This window comes from Ursus maritimus, unplaced genomic scaffold, assembly GCF_017311325.1.
Source record: "Ursus maritimus isolate PB19 unplaced genomic scaffold, ASM1731132v1 scaffold_31, whole genome shotgun sequence".
Classification (NCBI taxonomy): domain Eukaryota; kingdom Metazoa; phylum Chordata; class Mammalia; order Carnivora; family Ursidae; genus Ursus; species Ursus maritimus.
Window position 1 is genome coordinate 17,767,406 of NW_024425675.1, and position 19,761 is coordinate 17,787,166.

Consider the following 19,761-nt stretch of genomic DNA (forward strand, 5'->3'; position numbering starts at 1 on the left):
ACTCATTGGCCCTAAGTGAAACATTCCTGACTGACAGGTTAAGATTACATTTCTAGGGGAGGTTAAAAGTGCAATTAGATTAGATATTAAGCCCATGTTTGGGGACTTGGCCTAAGTGACAGTATTGTGGGCCTGTGGTTTTCCTTTTAACATCTTCCTTTCCAGTCGTTGTAACTATCATTTCTTTCTTTTCCTCAACTTATCTATTGCCTGGCTAGGGCATCCAGTACCATGCTGAACAAAAGTGGTGTAGTGGGCATCATTTTCTTGTTCCCAACCTCATAGGGGAAAATGTTCAGTATTTAACCATTGAGCATAATATTTTAGATGTAAGTTTTTGTGGATAACTCTTATCAGACGAAGGAAGTTCACTCCAAATTACTATTGCTGTATAACAAATTGCCCACAAATTTAGTGTTGTAGAACATTAATCATTTTATTGTGTGTCTGGTTTTGTGGACCAGGAATTTGGAAAGGGCCCAATTATCATTTGATCTGTCAAGCAGTTACAATCAGATGTTGGCTGGAACTGTAGTCATCTACAGGCTCAACTAGGCTGGAAACCTACGATGACTCACTCAGTTGATGCTGGCTTTTGGATAAGAGTTGAACCAGGCTGTTGACTTGAGTGCCTCCATGTAGCCCCTCTCTGGTGGTGGTCTTAGCGTAGTGGAACTTCTTTCATGGCACTTGGCTTTTCTTAGAGCAAGCCTTACAACAGACCCAGGAAGGTGCTGCATGGCTTTTTCGGACCTATCCTTGGAAGTCATATTTCTGTGTTATTTCTGTCATAGTTTTTACTGGTTGAAGCACTCATAAGCCCACCCAGATTTAAGGGGAGGAGACACAGACCCCACCTCAATGGAAGAAGTGTCAAAAATTTTGTGAATGTTTTAAAACCATCTCACCTTTTATTCCTAGCTTGTCAAGAGTTTTTATCATGAATGGCTGTTGAAATATATTAAATACTTTTTCTAAATCTATTGAGATGATCACATGGTTTTCCTCCCCTGCTTCTGTCATTTTTCCTTTCTCCTCTCCTTCTGGAACTCAAATTATACATATGGTGGAGATTTTGACTGTCTCATTGCTCTTATACTTTTAAATGTAGTCTTCCCCTGTGTACATGCAGCTTAAGATTCAGCTAAGGGACCAAGGAAACTCTTACAAATTTTTTGGTTGTTATGGCCATGCAGCTGTCTTCTCTATAGTACCTCATTCCCAAATCCCAGCCACTCTAGGAGCCCCATGTTCTGAGTTTTGTTTCTTTCACCCGCAAGAATATTGCTGCTACTTTGACTTCACTGCCCTGCACTGCAGTTTGGGAAATGCACACAGGGAGAATATACTTGGGTGAACATGTGCTTCCCTCCCTTCAAGGATCACAGTCCTTCACTGTTTGCTTCTCAATGCCTGAAGACAATAAAAACTAAAACAAACAATAATTCCTTATTATTAAAAACTATTAACTATTGCTCACATTTATTTGTTATAGAAACTGTTGTTTGTCTTGTAGGTTATCCCATATTCTAGATTTTGCTAGAATGGTTTGATCAAATTCAGTTTTATGTTTAGGGGGACAAAAATAATCGCGTTAGGAGGTACTCAATGTGTGTTTGCCTCCCTATAATGGCTGCAACATTGATTAGAGTGTTTTGATTTTCTCAGGTTGATCTTTCCATTAAAAAGCTTCTCTTTTGCCCTTTCTCTAATGGTCTTAGCAACCCATAGGTTCATTGTTTAGATTAATTGGGGCTTTCAAAACGATGACAGTTGAATTTTATCATTTCTTTTTTATTTATTATCTGGACTTCTTCAATGGAGCAGAACTTTCCCATATCAAATATTTCGTTACTCTCGCATACAAATCATTTAGGAAAGTTAGGATAAATGCTTGATTCTTCCCTGTTTTTCTCCCGTAATCACATTAATGACTTCATTTCCTAGCTTTCTGCAGAATGAACAATTACTTATTAATCTTTTTATTTTGTTTTGGTTTTAGTACCAAATGTGAACTCATATTTTATCATATTTGATATATTATAATCCATTCTAGACATTTTTTTTTGTTAAAATGTTCCATATTTGGCTAGCGGGAAAACTTTCAAGTTCGTTTCTGAGCCTCTTTGACCCAATTGCAGTTACCTTTGGAAACTTGTTTGCTTTCTGCTCTGAAAGATGTTTCAGGTTCTTCCTATATATTTATTATGTTAGGACTGGAACCAATTATTTCTCTGAAGAGTTGGTACTCCTCTAATGGGAAATGATGTTTAGATTCTATAATCTGGGTGCGAGGAGTGTCTATTGCTACTAGTTGAACAGAGTCTCTAGAACTTTCAGTGGAAGGAACTAGAAATTTTTTTTAATATAATTATTTTTTAAGTAGGCTCCATGCCCAGTGTGGAGCCCAGTGTGGAGCCCAGTGTGGGGCTTGAACTCATGATGCTGAGATTAAGACCTGAGCTGAGATCAAGAGTCAGACACCTAATCAACTGAGCCACCTGGGCACCCCTATTTTTATTAGTTTTAAAGAAAAAATATATTATGCATTCTTAGTAATCTTCCAATATATTAGTATATTGAAATTACAGGGTTTTTATTGTATATTTGTACCTCTTCTCACTCCATGAAAAATCTGGGTTCCCAAGGACATTAACATATTACCTATGTACTTAATCGTACTGTATGAATTTTCAAAGTAACAAAACCAATATTATTACTAATAATATAACCAAAAGCCATTTACTATTCCTGGGATATTCTTTTTGTACTTAATATATGTTTCACTCAGGCTCTGTAATCAAACTTTACAGTGTTTTAAAGCGTCTTAGAATATTTCTACTCTCCATGTTTAAATTGGTAGCTCAAAAGTTATTTCATTTTGTTTCATTTTACTTGTGATTTTAAAGATTTCACATTTTCATTTTTATTGAATTTTGCTTCATAATTATGTAAAACATATTCATAGTTCCAAAGCCAAATCAAAATTCATGGTAAATTTGGAGAAGTCTAACCTTCTGTCTTTTTCCTTTCTTCTCCCAAAGGTAACAATTTTTATTAGTTTCGATTTATCCTTCCATTTAAAAAATAAAAGCAGATAATCACATATGATCATATTTCCCCCTTTTTTTAAAAAAAAGGTAGCATACAATATGCACTGCTTTGTAGTTTGCCTTTTCACTTGAAATATCCTAGAGACTACTCCATAACTAGAGCTTAGTGTGCATTACATGGATACTACCTCATTCATTGTCTATTCAGTCAGTCTCTCTTGATGAGTATTTGGCTTGTTTCCAGTCTTTTGGAATTCCAAATTGTACTGCAGCAAAGTCCTTGTGAATTTGTCTTATTGCATTTTTGCCAATGTATCTTGGGGGTGGATTTCTAAAAGTATGATTACTTGGTCAAAAAATAAATGTCTATGGTTTTGCTAGACATTTCCATAATCTCTTTTGTAAGAGTTGTACTACCTTGTGTTCCCATCAGCGATATATGAGAGTGCCTATTTCTCCACAACACCACTGATCATTTGTTTTCAGCATTCTGGACATGTATCATTCTGAGAGGCGAGGAATGGTATCTCAGCAAAGTTTTTATTTGTATGTCCCTTATTATGAGTGACACTGAACATCTTTTCCACGTATGAAGGACATTTGAGTTTTTACCAGTGAACTCTTTGTTTATGTCTCTATTGTTTTAGAAGCTTTTCATATATTAGAGATGTTAATTCTTTGTGTTACATATTGAATTTTTCCCCCCAGCTCACCATTAACATTTTACTTTGCTTATGGTCGTATATCCTGCATATTTGAAATACCACCTCATTTTATTTTTCTTCTAATTTATATTCACTGCAGCCTAGATTTTTATTTAGCATCTCTATTTTTCAGCTTTACAGTAGTATTTCTTTTTCAAAATTTTTATTTAAATTCTAGTTAGTTAACATATAGTGCAATATTGGTTTCTGGAGTAGAATTTAGTTAATTCATCACTTACGTACAACACCCAGTGCTCATCACAAGTGCCCTCCTTAATGCCCATCACCCATCTAGCCCATCCCCCACTCACCTCCCTCCATCAACCCTGAGTTTTTTCTCTATCATTAGGAGTCTTTTATGGTTTGTTTGCCGTGCTCTCTTTTTTTTCTTTCTTTCTTTTTTTCCCCTTCCCATATGTTCATCTGTTTTATTTCTTAAATTCCACATGAATGAAATCATAAGGTATTTGTCTTTCTCTGACTGACTTATTTCACTTAGCATAATACACTCTAGTTCTACCATGTCATTGCAAATGGCAAGATTTCATTCTTTTGGATGACTAATATTCCATTGTGTATATATACCACATTTTCTTTATCCATTCATCAGTTGATGGACATTTGGGCTCTTTCCATAGTTTGGCTATTGTTGATAATGCTGCTATAAACATCAGGTGCATGTACTCCTTTGAATTTGTATTTTCATACCCTTTGGGTAAATAACTAGTAGTGCAATTGCTGGATTACTGGGTAGTTCTATTTTTAACTTTTTGTTGAACCTCCGTATTATTCTCCACAGTGGCTGTACCAGTTTGCATTTCCACCCCCAGTGCAAGAGGGTTCCCCTCTCTCTACATCCTCACCAGCACCTGTTGTTTCTTGTGTTGTTAATTTTAGCCATTCTGACAGGTGTGAGGTGGTATCTCATTGTGGTTTTGATTTGTATTTCCCTGATGATGAGTGATGTTGGATAGTATTTCCTATAAGCCATCACAGAGTTTTTGTTAAATAAATGTGAATATTAATAAAGAAAAGATTCATTCAGTCACTGATATATAACATTAGGTGTTGGTGGGGCATAATTAATGGAGTGGTAGTCACAAAGCCTGGCCCTGCCTTTCCCTCACTCCATTCCTGGGCAGGGTAAGTGGCTCAATCTTCCATAGACATTTGAATTTATTCACTTATAAAATGAAGAATTAACTATATCATAGTGTTAAAAATATTCTCAAATGAAAATTATGTAGCACTTAACTATTCTTATGTATGAAATAATCTGGTTTGTTGAAAGACATAGGGGAAACAGAACTTCCAGAACTTTTTAAGAGTTCAGAAGAACTTTTTAAGAACCAGAACTTTTTTTTTAAAAAAAAGATTTTATTTATTCATTTAACAGAGATAGAGACAGTCAGCGAGAGAGGGAACACAAGCAGGGGGAGTGGGAGAGGAAGAAGCAGGCTCCCAGCAGAGGAGCCCGAGGTGGGGCTCAATCCCAGATCCCAGAACACTGGATCACGCCCTTAGCCGAAGGCAGAGGCTTAACGACTGAGCCACCCAGGCGCCCCATAAGAACCAGAACTTTAAAAAAGTCATACAGAAATTAATCTCTTTCAAAGTGAAAAAAATGTATCTATTATCTTAGTTCAGCATTGTATTTTATTTTATTATTTTTTTAAAGATTTTATTTATTTATTTGACAGAGAGAGAGAGAGACAGCCAGCGAGAGAGGGAACACAAGCAGGGGGAGTGGGAGAGGAAGAAGCAGGCTCCCAGCGGAGGAGCCTGCTATGGGGCTCAATCCCATAACGCCGGGATCACGCCCTGAGCCAAAGGCAGACACTTAACGACTGAGCCACCCAGGCGCCCCCAGCATTGTATTTTAAAATCATATTACCACATAATAGCTGATAAGCACAGAGCTCAATGCATGAGTGACTCATTTATCGGCTAATATTCCTAGATTTATAGCTGTATCAAACTGGGAAACTAAAAGCCTTGTTTAGTTTATGAGGGCGTCCCAAACTGCACACAGTTATTTCAACAAAACTTATTTTCTTGCAGTAAAGTCTGTGATAACTCTACGTAAATTATAAGTTGTATATAAGTGTAAAGTTATTTTTTCCTCTCATTTTAGAGTGTGGAGGTGTACTGATGGGTACTTATGGTTCTATTAAGTCTCCGGGATATCCTGGAAACTATCCTCCCGGAAGAGATTGTGTCTGGAAAGTAATAACCAGTCCTGGCTTCTTGATAACATTTACTTTTGGGACCTTGAGTCTGGAGCACCATGATGATTGCAGCAAAGATTATCTTGAGGTAAACAATCATATTTAGGCAGAACATATCATGATATGATTAGAACTCAGGGAACCAGGGTTCGGTGATACCTGTGGATGACTACAATTTCCTAGGAGTAGTTAGATATATTCTTCAATAGGCACCTGACATCTTAAGTCTTGCTAATTTCTCATTCTTAATTGTGCCAGCTTGTTGCTTCTTCTGTTTCATCTGAACCTGGGAAATAGAGTGTCTTACTGTTCCCTGTCATTTCCTGGAAGCCCAGTCTCCTAAGGAGGGAATGGAAGCATTAACAAAAGAAACACTCAGTAATGGTTATCTTTTCCAATGCAGAATCAAGGCTTCAGTTGTGTATGGTAACCTGACCCATTACCTCACAAGCTAACTATAGTGCTCCATGAAGAAAAATAATAGCAATTGTGTTGAAATGGATTGCTAGAGGGTGACCTTAGAATATATTGATAATGGTCACTGGGAGAAGAGAAGTCGATCTATGCTTATCCTGCTTACCATTAGTAAAAGATTAAAATGCAGAAGCAGAAAAAAAAGGCTGTTGTATTCAAAGGCCATGAGCATATAGGTATATCAGAAATGTTGCTCTGCATTTGTAGACTGAAAGGATCATTGAGAAGATTGAGTTCTTATGTTGCTCCTGTCTTGTCACCATAAATCTTAGTAGTCCTTGCAGTAGTGATAAAAGATAATATGCTTTTCCAAGTCCATTAGAGAAGAATGGAGGGCTATGGAATTATTCATAAAGGATGGAAAGGTGCAGCTGTCAAACAGGGATCTCCACAAGTTAAAGTCATTAGTAATTTAGCAGTTGTAATGGATTCGAAACCTTTGGGAATGACTGGAAAAATCTACCTCTCCCTGGAAAATTTCAGCAACATAATCTTTTAAATGTTGACAGTAGCATGGATTTTTTTTTGAAATTAATTTCAATGAGTTCCATCAAAGTAAAATTAGAGGCTTTTTTTTTCATTCCTACAGAATTCCTGGATATATGTATAATAGAAAGTATCAATCATTCTGATAATATTGAAATGCCTCTCATTTCTCAACAGTATTTCAAGGAAATACTTAAATATAAAGTAATATAAAGTTATATATAAAGTAATGCTGTCCTAGAACTTTGCTGCTGATAGAAAAATGAATTTGAGTGGACCAAATTGGCCATGTTAAAATAGTACTTTGTTCACTGATGTTTGGTGTTCTATGTGGTACAGGATTTGCAGTTACAACAGAATTACAGAGAGTTTAACATGATTATTTAAGAGATTAAAATCGAACAATTAAAAAGGATTTCTCAGGTCATATGGTCATTATCATGGTACTTAGTTACTATTAGGATTGCATTTCTAAAACACATGAAACTGTCCCTATGTTGTGTCAACCTGACTTCACTTCCTTTCCACCTCTGATCCTTCTGAATACCTAGACCAAGTTGTGAGTCAGTCGACATTGTTGGTATTCCTTCTTCCATTTCCTTTGCATATATTCATTTTCTCCTTCTCAGTTATTAGGAATTTATCATTTCGAAACAAACATCTGGGGAGAAAAAAACCGAGGAAAGAAAACATTGAGAAAGGTTCATGAGAAAATTTCAAAGTATACATCTAGCCTTGGAATTAAAATTTAGACAGAAGAGAAGGCATTAAGGATGCTGAGAGCAGCAGACCACCCTTTAGTGAACCCCAGCTGAGTATTGGATATATATGTGATGGGAAAACCTCTGAGAGCCATCAGTTTCAAATGACAGGTTTTCTGAAGTTAATGTACAAAATGACTGGGTTTGTCAAAATCTGACCATTTTGGGGCGCCTGGGTGGCACAGCGGTTAAGCGTCTGCCTTCGGCTCAGGGCGTGATCCCGGCGTTATGGGATCGAGCCCCACGTCAGGCTCCTCCGCTAGGAGCCTGCTTCTTCCTCTCCCACTCCCCCTGCTTGTGTTCCCTCTCTCGCTGGCTGTCTCTATCTCTGTCGAATAAATAAATAAAATCTTAAAAAAAAAAAAAATCTGACCATTTTGTGCTTAATGATTCATTTTTTTGTTTGTTTGTTTTAGATTCGAGATGGTCCTTTGTATCAGGACCCCGTTCTTGGGAAATTCTGCACCACTCTCTCTGTCCCACCACTCCAGACTACAGGTCCCTTTGCCAGAATTCATTTTCATTCTGACAACCAGATTAATGACCAGGGCTTCCATGTCACCTACTTAACATCACCGTGTAAGTAACCTGATCGTTGGGAGTGGCATATGAATGTGAAGGACTGCCGTGCTTTTATGCCTGTAGCCTATACTGACACCTTAAAACAAACCAACAAACCAACAATAAACAATAAAATACTGTATGGTTTCTACTTTAGGGCTTTTGTTCTTAACATACATCATTGGGCCCTGATGAGAATTCACAGGAAAAACACCGTTTCAGGTCTCAATACCAGGAAAAGTAACCATGAACATCTTTTCACAGGTCCCCTTTCTTCATTTACTCTGGCTTCAGGCTGAATCTAGAGCCAACCTTCTGTAGACTGTAGAGTCGGTACCCATTTTCTGTGCATGTTAACTTTCCCTTGAGCACATCCTGCTATTCTATGTTCATTATTTCTTCAATTAGATTCCTTTTTCTAGTTATATATTTTATTTAGTCACATGTGTTTTATAAACTGCCCTGAATCTATTTTGAATGAAGAAGAGCATGTATTTAAAAAGCAATTTGTAGAAGAGGATATTAGATGAGAAGTTAGATCACACATGTCAGGATCTATTTCTTTAGGCACTACATGGATGTCCCACAAACACATGCCAAACTAAAAATACAATTAGAGACATAAGACTTTACAGGGTAAATAAAATGGGTATATGATTGTGTGCGTATGTGTGTCAGTTTTTAAAAATTTTGTCTGATGCCTGAGGGTCACAGGAATGGCCATTCACAGGACCTTTCCCTTCTCTTCCCTGTTGTCTTTAGCGGATCTGCATTGTGGAGGAAACTACACAGACCCAGAGGGTCTTCTCTCTTCTGACTTGTCTGGACCTTTTACTCACAACAGACAGTGCATCTATATTATAACGCAGCCCCTGGGAGAACAAATACAGGTCAACTTCACCCATGTGGAGCTGGAAGGCCAGAGCGGCTGTTCACAGAGTTACGTGGAGGTAACTTTGACCACTCCATGGCCCTTACATGATGTTAATCAACATTTTTATATTCTATAGTGTAGTGGTTGTAGGGCCAGCAGCGTGTGGATTCCCTGCGTGATCTGGCTGTTAGAAATACAGTTCTGTACCCTATCCCAGACCTACTGCGTCAGAACTTCTAGGGGTGTGCTGAGCATTCTGTGTTTTTACAAGCACCCGACCTCCCTCTGTCATTCTGACTCAGGCTAGAGTCTGAGAACAACTGTTCTAGAGAGTATGGAAGAATTTGCCAAAAATAGATCTATAGATGGTGAAACAGAAGATTGGTAATGAAATAACAAAGGACAAAAATGAAAGCTGAGACTAGGAGCTCATAATAATGCCAAATTACAAGCTATGAAACTGATCCTTAATAACTGAGGTGACTGCACCAAGATTTACTAATAAGACATAGTTTTCATAGATGGTCCAGGAAACTCAGCCCAGAAAAGTAAAAAGATTTGCCCAGGTGAACTAGCTATTCAGTAGCAGAGAATTAAGGTAAAGCATTGGATGACTTTTGTTTTGGAGTTTAGGTTTTTTTCTTTCATTAGCCCTGCTCGCTCTCTTTCAAGAAACCTTAACCTCGATTTAAGTGTGATGATTGTAATACGAAGAATATCTGAAACAAAAAGGCAGTTTTGTTTGCCTGGCCTGGTATTTCTTTTGCTTAATTATTGGTCAAGCCACAAATTAAAGTGTTGAGCAAGAGAGACAAAACACTTTTTGTTGGGTGCAGTCACTTTATATAAACTCGGGAAGGCACTGACAATTTTGTTTGCTCATGTGAGTTAGACCCAATTCATTTTTCCAGGAAAACCCTATGTAGCCTCTTGCCCTCTTTCCTCCTTGATATATATAGTGGAGAAACAAAGAATTTTAGTGTGAGATCTGGACTTAACTGAAAAATGAAATACATTGACCATGGCGCCACAGTAATTTTATTAATATCTAGCTTAATTGAGATACACATTACATTGGTTTCAAGTGTACAACATTATGACTCAACATTTGTATACATTGCAAAATGATCACCACATTAAGTGTACTTACTGACTTATAGCCATACAAAGTAACAATTGTTTTCTAGTGATGAGAACTTCTAAGACTTACTTTTATAGCAACTTTTTAATTTGAAATACAGAATTATTGATTATAGACCCCGTGTTGTACATTACATCCCATGACTTGTTTATTTTATGACTGAAAGCTTGTAGCATAACACTCATGAGGTCTGTCCATGTTGTCACAAATGACAAGATTTTGGTTTTTTATAGCTAATATTCCATTATATATACACACATTCCACATCTTCTTTATCCATTCATTGATCAATGGATACATAGGTTGTTTCCCTATCTTGGGTATTATAAATAATGCTGCAGTGAACATAGGGGTGCATATGTCTTTTTAAATTAGTGATTTCCTTTTCTTTGTTTATATAGTAGGAAGTGGAATTGCTGGATCATATTGTAGTTTTATTTTCAATTTTTTGAGGAACTTTCATATAGTTTTCAATAGTGGTTATACCCCCACCAACAGGTTCCCTTTTTACCACATCTTTGCCAACATTTGTCGTTTTTTGTCTTTTTGATAATAGCTGTTCCCACAGGTTTGAGGTGATATCTCACCATGGTTTAATGTGCATCACCTTCGTATTAGAGATGTTGAGCATCTTGTCATGTGCCCTTTGGCCATCTCTATGTTTTCTTCAGAAATAGGTCTACTCAGATCCTCTGCCCATTTTTCAGTTGGACTGTTTTTTGTTGCTCTTGAGTTGTATGATTTCTTTATATATTTTGGATGTTAACTATTTATTTGATGTATGATTTGCAAATATCTTCTCCCATTCATTAGGCTGCCTTTTTGTTGTGTTGTTGGTTTCCTTCACTTTGCAGAAACTTTTTAGTTTGATGTCTTCTCATTTGTTCATTTTGCTTTTGTTGCCATTGCTTCTGGAATCAGATCCAGAAAGTTATTGCTGAGACCAATGTCAAAGAGCTTTCTTCATACGTTTTATTCTAGTCTGTTCACCAAGTCTTTAATCCATTTTGAGTTAATATTGTGTGTGGTATAAGATAGTGATCTAGTTCCATTCTTTTACATGGGATTGTTCAGTTTTCTCAACACCATTTATTGAAGAGATTTCCTTTCCTTGTTGTATATTCTTGCCTCCTTCATTGTAAATTAATTGACCATATGTAGTTGGGTTTATTTCTGGGTTTTCTGTTCAGTTCCATTGATCTTTTAGTCTGTTTTTATTGCAATACTATACTGTTTTGATTACTCTAGCTTTGTAGTATAGTTTGAAATCAGGGAGCATGATGCCTATAGCTTTGTTCTTTCACAGGATGGCTTTGGCTATACAGAATCTTTTGTGGTTCCCTACAAATCATGGGATCATTTCTTCTCTTTCTGTGAAAAATGCCATTGGAATTTTGGTAGAGGTTGCATTGAACCTGTAGATTGCTTCAGGTAACTGGACAATTAACAATATTAATTCTTCCAACCTATGAACACAAAATATCTTTCCGTTTATTTGTATCTTCTTCAATTTCCTTCATCAGTGTCTTATAGTTTTCAATGTATAGGTCTTTTACTTCGTTGAATTTTTTCCTAAGTATTTTATTCTTTTTTGATGCAATTGCAACAGGAATTGTTTTCTTAATTTCCCTTTCTGATAATTTGTTGTTAGTGTATAAAAATGTAACATATTTTTGTATATTGACTTTGCACCCTACAGCTTTACTGAAGTTATTAGTTCTAACAGTTTTTTGGTGTAGCATATAGAATCTTCTCTATATAAAATCATATGTTCTGCAAATAGTGGCTATTTAACTTCTTCCTTTCTAATCTGGATATCTTTTATTTCATTTTCCTGCTTATTCACTAGCTAGGACTTCCAATACTATGTTGAATGAAAGTGGCAAGAGTGGGCATCTGTTTTGTTCCTGATTTTAGGGGAAAAACTTTCAGCTTTTCATCACTGAATATGCTATCTGTGGGTTTGTCATATATGGCCTTTATTATGTTGAGGTATATTCCACCTATACCCATTTCGTTTAGAGTTTTTTATCATAAATAAGTGTCAGATTTAGTCAGATGCTTTTTTCTGTGTCTATTGAGATGATCATATGATGTTTATCCTTCATTTTGTTAATGTGGTATATCACAATGATTTATTTGCATATACTAAAACATCCTTGCATTTGTGGAGTAAATCCCACTCGATTGTGGGATATGATTCTTTAAATGTATTGTTGAATTCAGTTTGCTGATATTTTGTTGAGAATTTTTGCATCTACGTTCATCAGAAATATTGGCCTAGAGTATTTTGTTTTGTTTTGTGGTGGTCTTCTTTCGTTTTGGGTTTCAGGGTAATGCTGGGCTCAGAAAATGAGTTTGGAAACATTGCTTACTTTTCAAATTTTTGGAAGAGTTTGAGGTGGATAGGCATTAAATCTTCTTCGAATGTTTGGTAGAATTCACTAGTGAAGCTTGGACTTTTGTTTGTTGGCTGTTTTTCAATTACTGGTTCAATCTCCTTATTAATAGTTGGTGTATTCAGATTCTCTATTTCTTCGTGATGCAGTCTTGGAGGAGGGTATGTTTCTAGGAATTTATCCATTTCTTCTAGGTTCACCAATTTCTTGCTATTTTTCATAATAGTCTCTTATGATCCTTTGTATTACTGTGGTATCAGTGGTAACTTCTCCTCTTTCATTTCTGGTTTAATATGAGCCTTTTTTTTTTCTTGGTTAGTCTAGCTAAAGGTTTGTCAATTTTGTTTATCTCTTCAAAGAACCAACCATTCGTTTCATTGATTTTTTTCTTATCTGTTTTTAAGCTGTATTTCATTTATTTCCGCTCTGATCTTTATTATTTCCTACTTTCTATTAATTTTGGAGGTAATTTGTTTTTCTTTTTCTAGTTCCTTTAGGTGTAAACTCTTCGGTGACTTTTTTGAGATTTTTCTTATTTTGTGAGGTAGGCTTGTATCGCTATGAACTTACCTCCTAGAACTGCTCTTGTTGCATCTGATAGATTTTGGTATGATGTATTAACATTTTCCTTTGACTAAAGGTATTTTAAAAAATCTATTCTTTGATTTGTTCATTGACTCATTGGTTGTTTAATCTCCACATATTTGTGATTTTTAAAGATTTCTTCTTATAATTGATTTCTATTTTCATGCCATCATGGCTGGAAGAGATGCTTGATATGATTTCAGTCTTATATTTATTGAGACTTGTTTTGTGCCCTAACATATGAATCATCCTGGAGAATGTTCCATGTGTACCTGACTGTAACCTGTATGTGTTGATGTTTGGGGTGAATGTTCTGTATATATTTTATAAGTCCATGTGGTATAATGTGTCATTTAAGGTTGATGTTCCGTATTAGTTTTCTGTCTGTGTCATCTATCCACTGATGTAAATGGGGTATGAAAGTTTCCTACTATTATTCTGTTATTGTAAGTATTTCCCTTTAGGTCTGTTAATATTTGCTTTATATATTTAGGTGTTCCCCTGTAGGCCACATAAATACTTACAAATATCTTGCACTGGATTGATCCCTTTGTTATCATGTAATGCCCATCTTTGACTTTTATAATAACCTTTGTTTTAAACTCTATTTTGTTTGATATTAGTATAGCTACCCCAGCTTTTGTTTGGTTTCCATTTGTATGAAATATCTTTTTCCATCACTTCACTTGCAATCCATGTGTGTCCTTACATCTTGTAGGTAGCATATTGATGGGTCTTGTTTGTTTGTTTGTTTGTTTGTTTTTTAATGCATTCAGCCCCTCAATGTCTTTTGATTGGAGAATTTAGTACATTTACATTTAAAGTAATTATTGGTAAGTACATACTAATTGCCACTTTATTTATTTATTTATTTATTTATCTATCTATCTATTTATTTATTTATTTTTCTGTGTGTTTTGTAGTTCTTCTCTGTTCCTTTTTCCTTCTATTAGTTTATTCCCTTGTGGTTTGATGACTTTCTACAGTGTTATGCTTAGATTCCTTTCTCATTATCTTTTGTGTATCTAGTATAGGGTTTTACTTTGTGGTTACCATGAGGCTTATATATATCAGTTTATATTTATAACAATCTCTTTTAAGTTGATAGCAAGTTAAATTTGAAAACATGCTAAAATTCAACATTTTTACTACCCCACTACATTTTATGTTTTTGATGTTTTGATGTCATTTTATGTTTTTGATTTTACATCTTTTTTTTGGTATATCCCTTCAGTATTTATCATAGTTATATTCTTTTTATTATTTTTGTCTTTTAATCTTCTTACTAGCTTTATGAGTGATTAATCTACTACCTTTACTATATATTTACCTTTACCAGTGAGGTTTTTACTTTCATAGTTTTTTCTGGTAACTGATGAGTGCCCTTTCTTTTTGGCTTAAAGAAGTCCCTTTAATATTTCTTGTAAATTGGCTTAGTATCAGTGAACTCCTTTAGCTTTTATTTGGAAAGCTCTTTATCATTCCTTCAATTTTGAATGATAACCTTGCTGGGTAGAGTATTCTTGGTTGGAAGTTGTTTGCTTTTAGCACTTTGGACATATCATGCCACTTTATTGTTGCTTGCAAAGTTTCTGCTGAGAAATCTGCTAGTAGTCTTGTGGTGGTTTTCTTGTATATAACAAGTTGTTTTTCTCTTGCTGCTTTTAAGATTCTCTCTTTATCTTTAATTTTTGACATTTTAATTATAATGTACTTTGGCGTGGGTCTCTTTGAGCTCATTTTCTATGGAAATCTCTGGACTTCCTGAATCTGGTTAGGGATCCCCAGATTAGAGATTTTTCAGCCATTATTTCTGAAAATAAGTGTTCTTCTCCTTTCTCTTTCTGTCTCCTCCCTGTGGAACTGCTATAATATGAATGTTATTCTGCTTGATGATATCCTACATGTTCCTTAAGCTATCTTTATTATTAATTTTTTTTTCTTTTTGCTGCTCTGTTTGGATGAGCTCATGCCCTGTCTTCCAGCTCACTGATTCTGTCTTAACCTCATCTGCTGTTGAAACCTCCTAGTATATATTTCAGAACAATTATTGTGGTCTTCATTTCTGTGGCTTCAGTTTGGTACTTTCTCATATTTTCTATATCTTTGTAGAAGTTTTCACTATGTTCATTCATTCTTTTTCAGAGGACCATACTTTGAACTCTTTATCAGGTAAATTATCTTTTTTTTTTTTTTATTAAGGTATTTCCCCTCTGGGGTTTTATCTTGTTCTTTCATTTGGAACATATCCTTCTGTCTCCTTATTTTGCTTATCTATCTGTTTCTTTCTATGTATAAGGTGTAACAGTTATCTTTCCCAGTCTTGGTTGGGTGATCTTGCTCGGAGATAAACCTTATCATTTAACCTTGCCCTAAGCCTTTGTTGTCTTTTAAACCTTTGTGATTGGCTAAGCAGCCTGACTTTTTCTTGGTAGGTCCCAGGTATTGAGGGTGTGCCAAGACCTGTGAGTGTTCCAGAGGGGTGGATCCCAGTCAGCACCTAGTTTCAGGCTAATTACAAGCTAGACCCTCAGGCAGCAGCTTTTAAGGTATGCAAATATATACAGTCCTGTGGAACCTCAGTTATAGACACTGCTGGCTCTAGTCCAAGTGATCTAGATGTGTTCGCTTAGCAACAGTTACAAATTTCAAGGCTTCAGACAAGTGTATGAACTTTTTTCTGAGAGGTATTGGTGAGCTGTAGCAAGATCAAATAAGAAAGATGGTATCCCCCAGCCTATGCTTCCTGAGAGCACTTCCATAGCCTCTACATATGTGATATTCCTCAAGTCTGCTCACCAGGCCAAAACTCCATGTCAGATAGATAGGACTTTTTCACAGCACGACTGGGAATGTGTTCCAGTCTGCTGTCTGTGCAGTACCCTGGGGGTGGTAGCCTGCCAAGAATTTTCTTCATTTGTTTCAGACCCATAGGATGAAGGCCTAATCCCCCTTGGCCACAAGAACCAGATGCTCACAGGGCATTCTTTGTGTGGACTGTGTTGGCTGGCTAGCTTTGGTGGTGCCACTGTGAAGCAACATGCAGGGGTGGGGCACTCACTAGGTCATCATTGGCAAGGTTAAGGTGGAGTGGCACATGGGGGTGGGGTACTTTCCTAGCTGATGGGCGGCAGTGTAGTGGTGCATAGGAGTGGGGTGCTTGCTTGGCCAGCTTAGATGGGGTCATGGAGCATAGCACATAAAGGCTGGGCATGCCTACCAACACTAGCAGGTTAGAAGGAAAATGCCAAAAATGGTTCCTGCCAGTGTCTCTATCCCCAGAGGGAATCCCTATATGTTCCTGCCCTTCTGGTAGATGCTTTAAGATCAGCAAATGAATTTCTGCCTCTCCTTCCCATTTTGGTGTGGCCCTTTTATCCTTTGTTGTGGAGAAGCTTGTTCAGGTAGTTTTGAGGTCTTTTTCATGGGGAATTTTTCTATATATAGCTGTAGATTTGTTGTGTTCATAGGAAGAGGTGAGTTCAGGATCTTGCTATACTGTCATCTTGAACTGCCTCTCTGGATTCAGCAATTTATTTTTTAATCCAGAGATTTTTGTCTCAGATGGTGAGGTAAATGTGTATATTCATTTAGTTTATATTTTCCAAAATATCCCATAAAATACATTAATGTTTTACACTATGGAACAATTTTAGATATTTTTATGTAAATAAAAATTAAATTTCCAACATCTGTTTTTTTTTTACTTTAAAAACAGTAAAAAAAAAAAAAAGCTCACACTTAGTACTTACTATGCACGAGGTGCTATTCTAAGACTTTAAAAATACTGTAATAAATTAAGTAGATAATGATTACTGTCTTTCTATTGTCTGTTGGCTATGGTACATGCTTGCCATGAGTTAATTCATTGATCTTCACAAAAACCATTATTATTCCTATTTTGATATGAGGAAACTGAGGCCCAGAGACGTTGTCACTTGTCCATGGTTACATGTCTCGGGAGTAGGGGAGTATGAAATTGAATTAGTTTCAGTTGTACTATTCTCTGATAAGAACAGAAACACAATTGTGTAGCTATGACCACAAAAGTTGGCTCACCTTCCACAGGAAAGAAGCTCTTGTGGGTTTCCCAATTCCATATCTGGCTCTCTGGTCACAGGACTAGAACATGGAACCAGGCACAATGCTTTTCTCAGGCAAAACTGTAATGCTAATTTTTAGGGAAATCTGAGTACCTTTCTATTAGGTGCTCCATGGGGTTCTTATGGCTCTAAGGTGTCATCAAAACATCTGGAATGATATACCCTCTCTGGCCTTGCACTACATTCTAATTGAATTTCAATAAGAAGTTATGTGAACTCTGAATCATTGTGAAAAGTTATCCTTAAAAAATAATAAAAAAGCATTGAAACATTTAATTTTGTGGAACAGAATGGGAGAATGTTATGTGGCCAGAATGGGATTGGAGTTAATTTATCTAAGTGCTTCTTTTTGTCCAGTCATTTGATGACTGTATAACCTTGGACAATATTTTATCTGGATGCTTCCGTTCCTTCTTCTACAAGATGCCCTACCTGTTCCTTCAAACTTTGTGAATGTAAATCAAGGCAGCAAATGATAAAAGAAGCTTGAAGAATTAAAAGCATTATAAAAATGCAAGGTTTTCCTAGGCCAAATATCCAACTCCTGCCTTGAACTTATCAGTTTGGAGATAGTGGGTAAGACCCTTCCATGGTTGGCCATTAAAGTATTGACATTCTGATGTGCACGCACACCCATAAAGTCTTGATCAAATTTCCCTCAGGGGTTGTTGATGGAGAGAATATAAGAGCTCTAATAGAAGGACAGGACATGTATAGTGATTTGAATAATTGAAAAGATTTTCTATTATGTCCTTGACCATCCTAAAGGAATACAATCGATTTGCAGAATTTCCACAACAGCAAGGACCTGAGAGGTCATCTAATTTAAATCCTTAATTTTACAAATAAGGAAATTGAGGTCACAAAGATCACTTTAGTTATTGTCAGAATAGGATTTAGATGTACCTATGTGGGATTCTAGATAGACATATGCTGACTTCCATCAATTTCTTGCCAATACATCATATCTATCTATTGGGATAATTTGTGAACTACCCCCCCCCCCCATTTAAGTATATCTACTTCTTTTCATGTCCTTCAGGCAGTGGGTATAGAAGAAAGTGATTCTGGAATGCACTCAAATTCAAATGGCATTATTGTGACTCAATATATTGCTCCTTGAAATGGTGAATTCATTTTTAAAAGGTATACCTAAGAAGTGAGTATTTAAGCAAAGGAATAAAAAAAAAAGAGTAATGGTATTTCAGATACATTGGTGATTTAGAAAGCAATGACTTTGCCATTTACTAACTCTATTTATAAGAAAGAAACAACCACCCAAAATTTTGGAAAGAATAAAAAGCAAGAGAGGGAATTCTAGAAAGATCTGGGAGAATAATAACAAGAAATTTTCTTTTGAATGAATAGATGCACTTCTAAAAATCCTAGATCTGCTCATTATGTGGTTCCAATGGTCTTGTTGCCTTGTGAATATATCCTTTAAATGAAGATAATTTAAATAAAGATATTATTGCTTAGTATATCTTTTTCATGTATAGTATACTTTTGAAAGACTTACTTTTTGCTCAGTAAGAGAGCTCTGTAAATATTTTATTTGAGTATAAAATTTAACTACAGGTGATAATAAATGTGGTATTGCCCAGACCCAGTGTAGCATATCGATATTTTTCTTTTTTTAACAAGAAGCACACATTTATTCATTGATTCTTGGATTTATATATCTCTCTCAACTAAATTTTCTACTTCTAGAAACACACATTGCCCATGGGTGATGTGATGTGGCTGGTGACAAAAGAATGAGTATAGCAAGAACAGATCAACTGTTAGTTCATCTGTTTTTGTCTAAGAGAGCTTTTATTTTTTTTCTTTTTTTTTTTTTATAATGATTTTTTATTATATTATGTTAGTCACCATACAGTACATCCCCGGTTTCCGATGTAAGGCTCAATGATTCATTAGTTGTGTATAACACCCAGTGCACCATGCAATATGTGCCCTCCTTACTACCCATCACCGGCCTATCCCATTCCCCCAACCCCTCCCCTCTGTAGCACTCAGTTTGTTTCTCATAGTCCATAGTCTAAGAGAGCTTTTAAATTGTATAGAACAAATCAATGAATGGGGCAGAAGCATCTTTCCAGAATAAAAAGCAGCACCTCTCGTTAATATTTCATAAGTGATTTAAGCCCTCAGAACTCTAAGTGAAGGACACGAAAAGAAGTAATGAAAGTTTAATTTTTAATCCCAGAGAAGCCAAGTAGTAAGCTGAATAATAATTTTAGAAGCCTATATGGTGCTAAGGTCAGGGCTTGAAATGGGATGTAGAAAGAAATGAATAGAATCTCCTTGACCAATCCTGAATCATCTGACCTCTCCAGGCTAGGACTTCTGGTAAGTGGAAGGGGAACCACATAAGAGACTGATAGGAAGG

The 19,761-nt window shown here is 36.1% G+C and overlaps 1 protein-coding gene across 1 annotated transcript in view; it reads left to right on the plus strand.

Moving 5' to 3' along the window:
• The window catches only part of CUBN (cubilin), a 256,759-nt gene that overhangs the window by 24,389 nt on the left and 212,609 nt on the right, over window positions 1-19,761 (plus strand). The window contains exons 15-17 of the mRNA XM_008692037.2: window positions 5,892-6,073; window positions 8,123-8,285; window positions 9,030-9,217. Coding sequence (XP_008690259.2) covers window positions 5,892-6,073; window positions 8,123-8,285; window positions 9,030-9,217 — 533 coding nt within the window. The remainder of the gene's footprint in view (window positions 1-5,891; window positions 6,074-8,122; window positions 8,286-9,029; window positions 9,218-19,761) is intronic.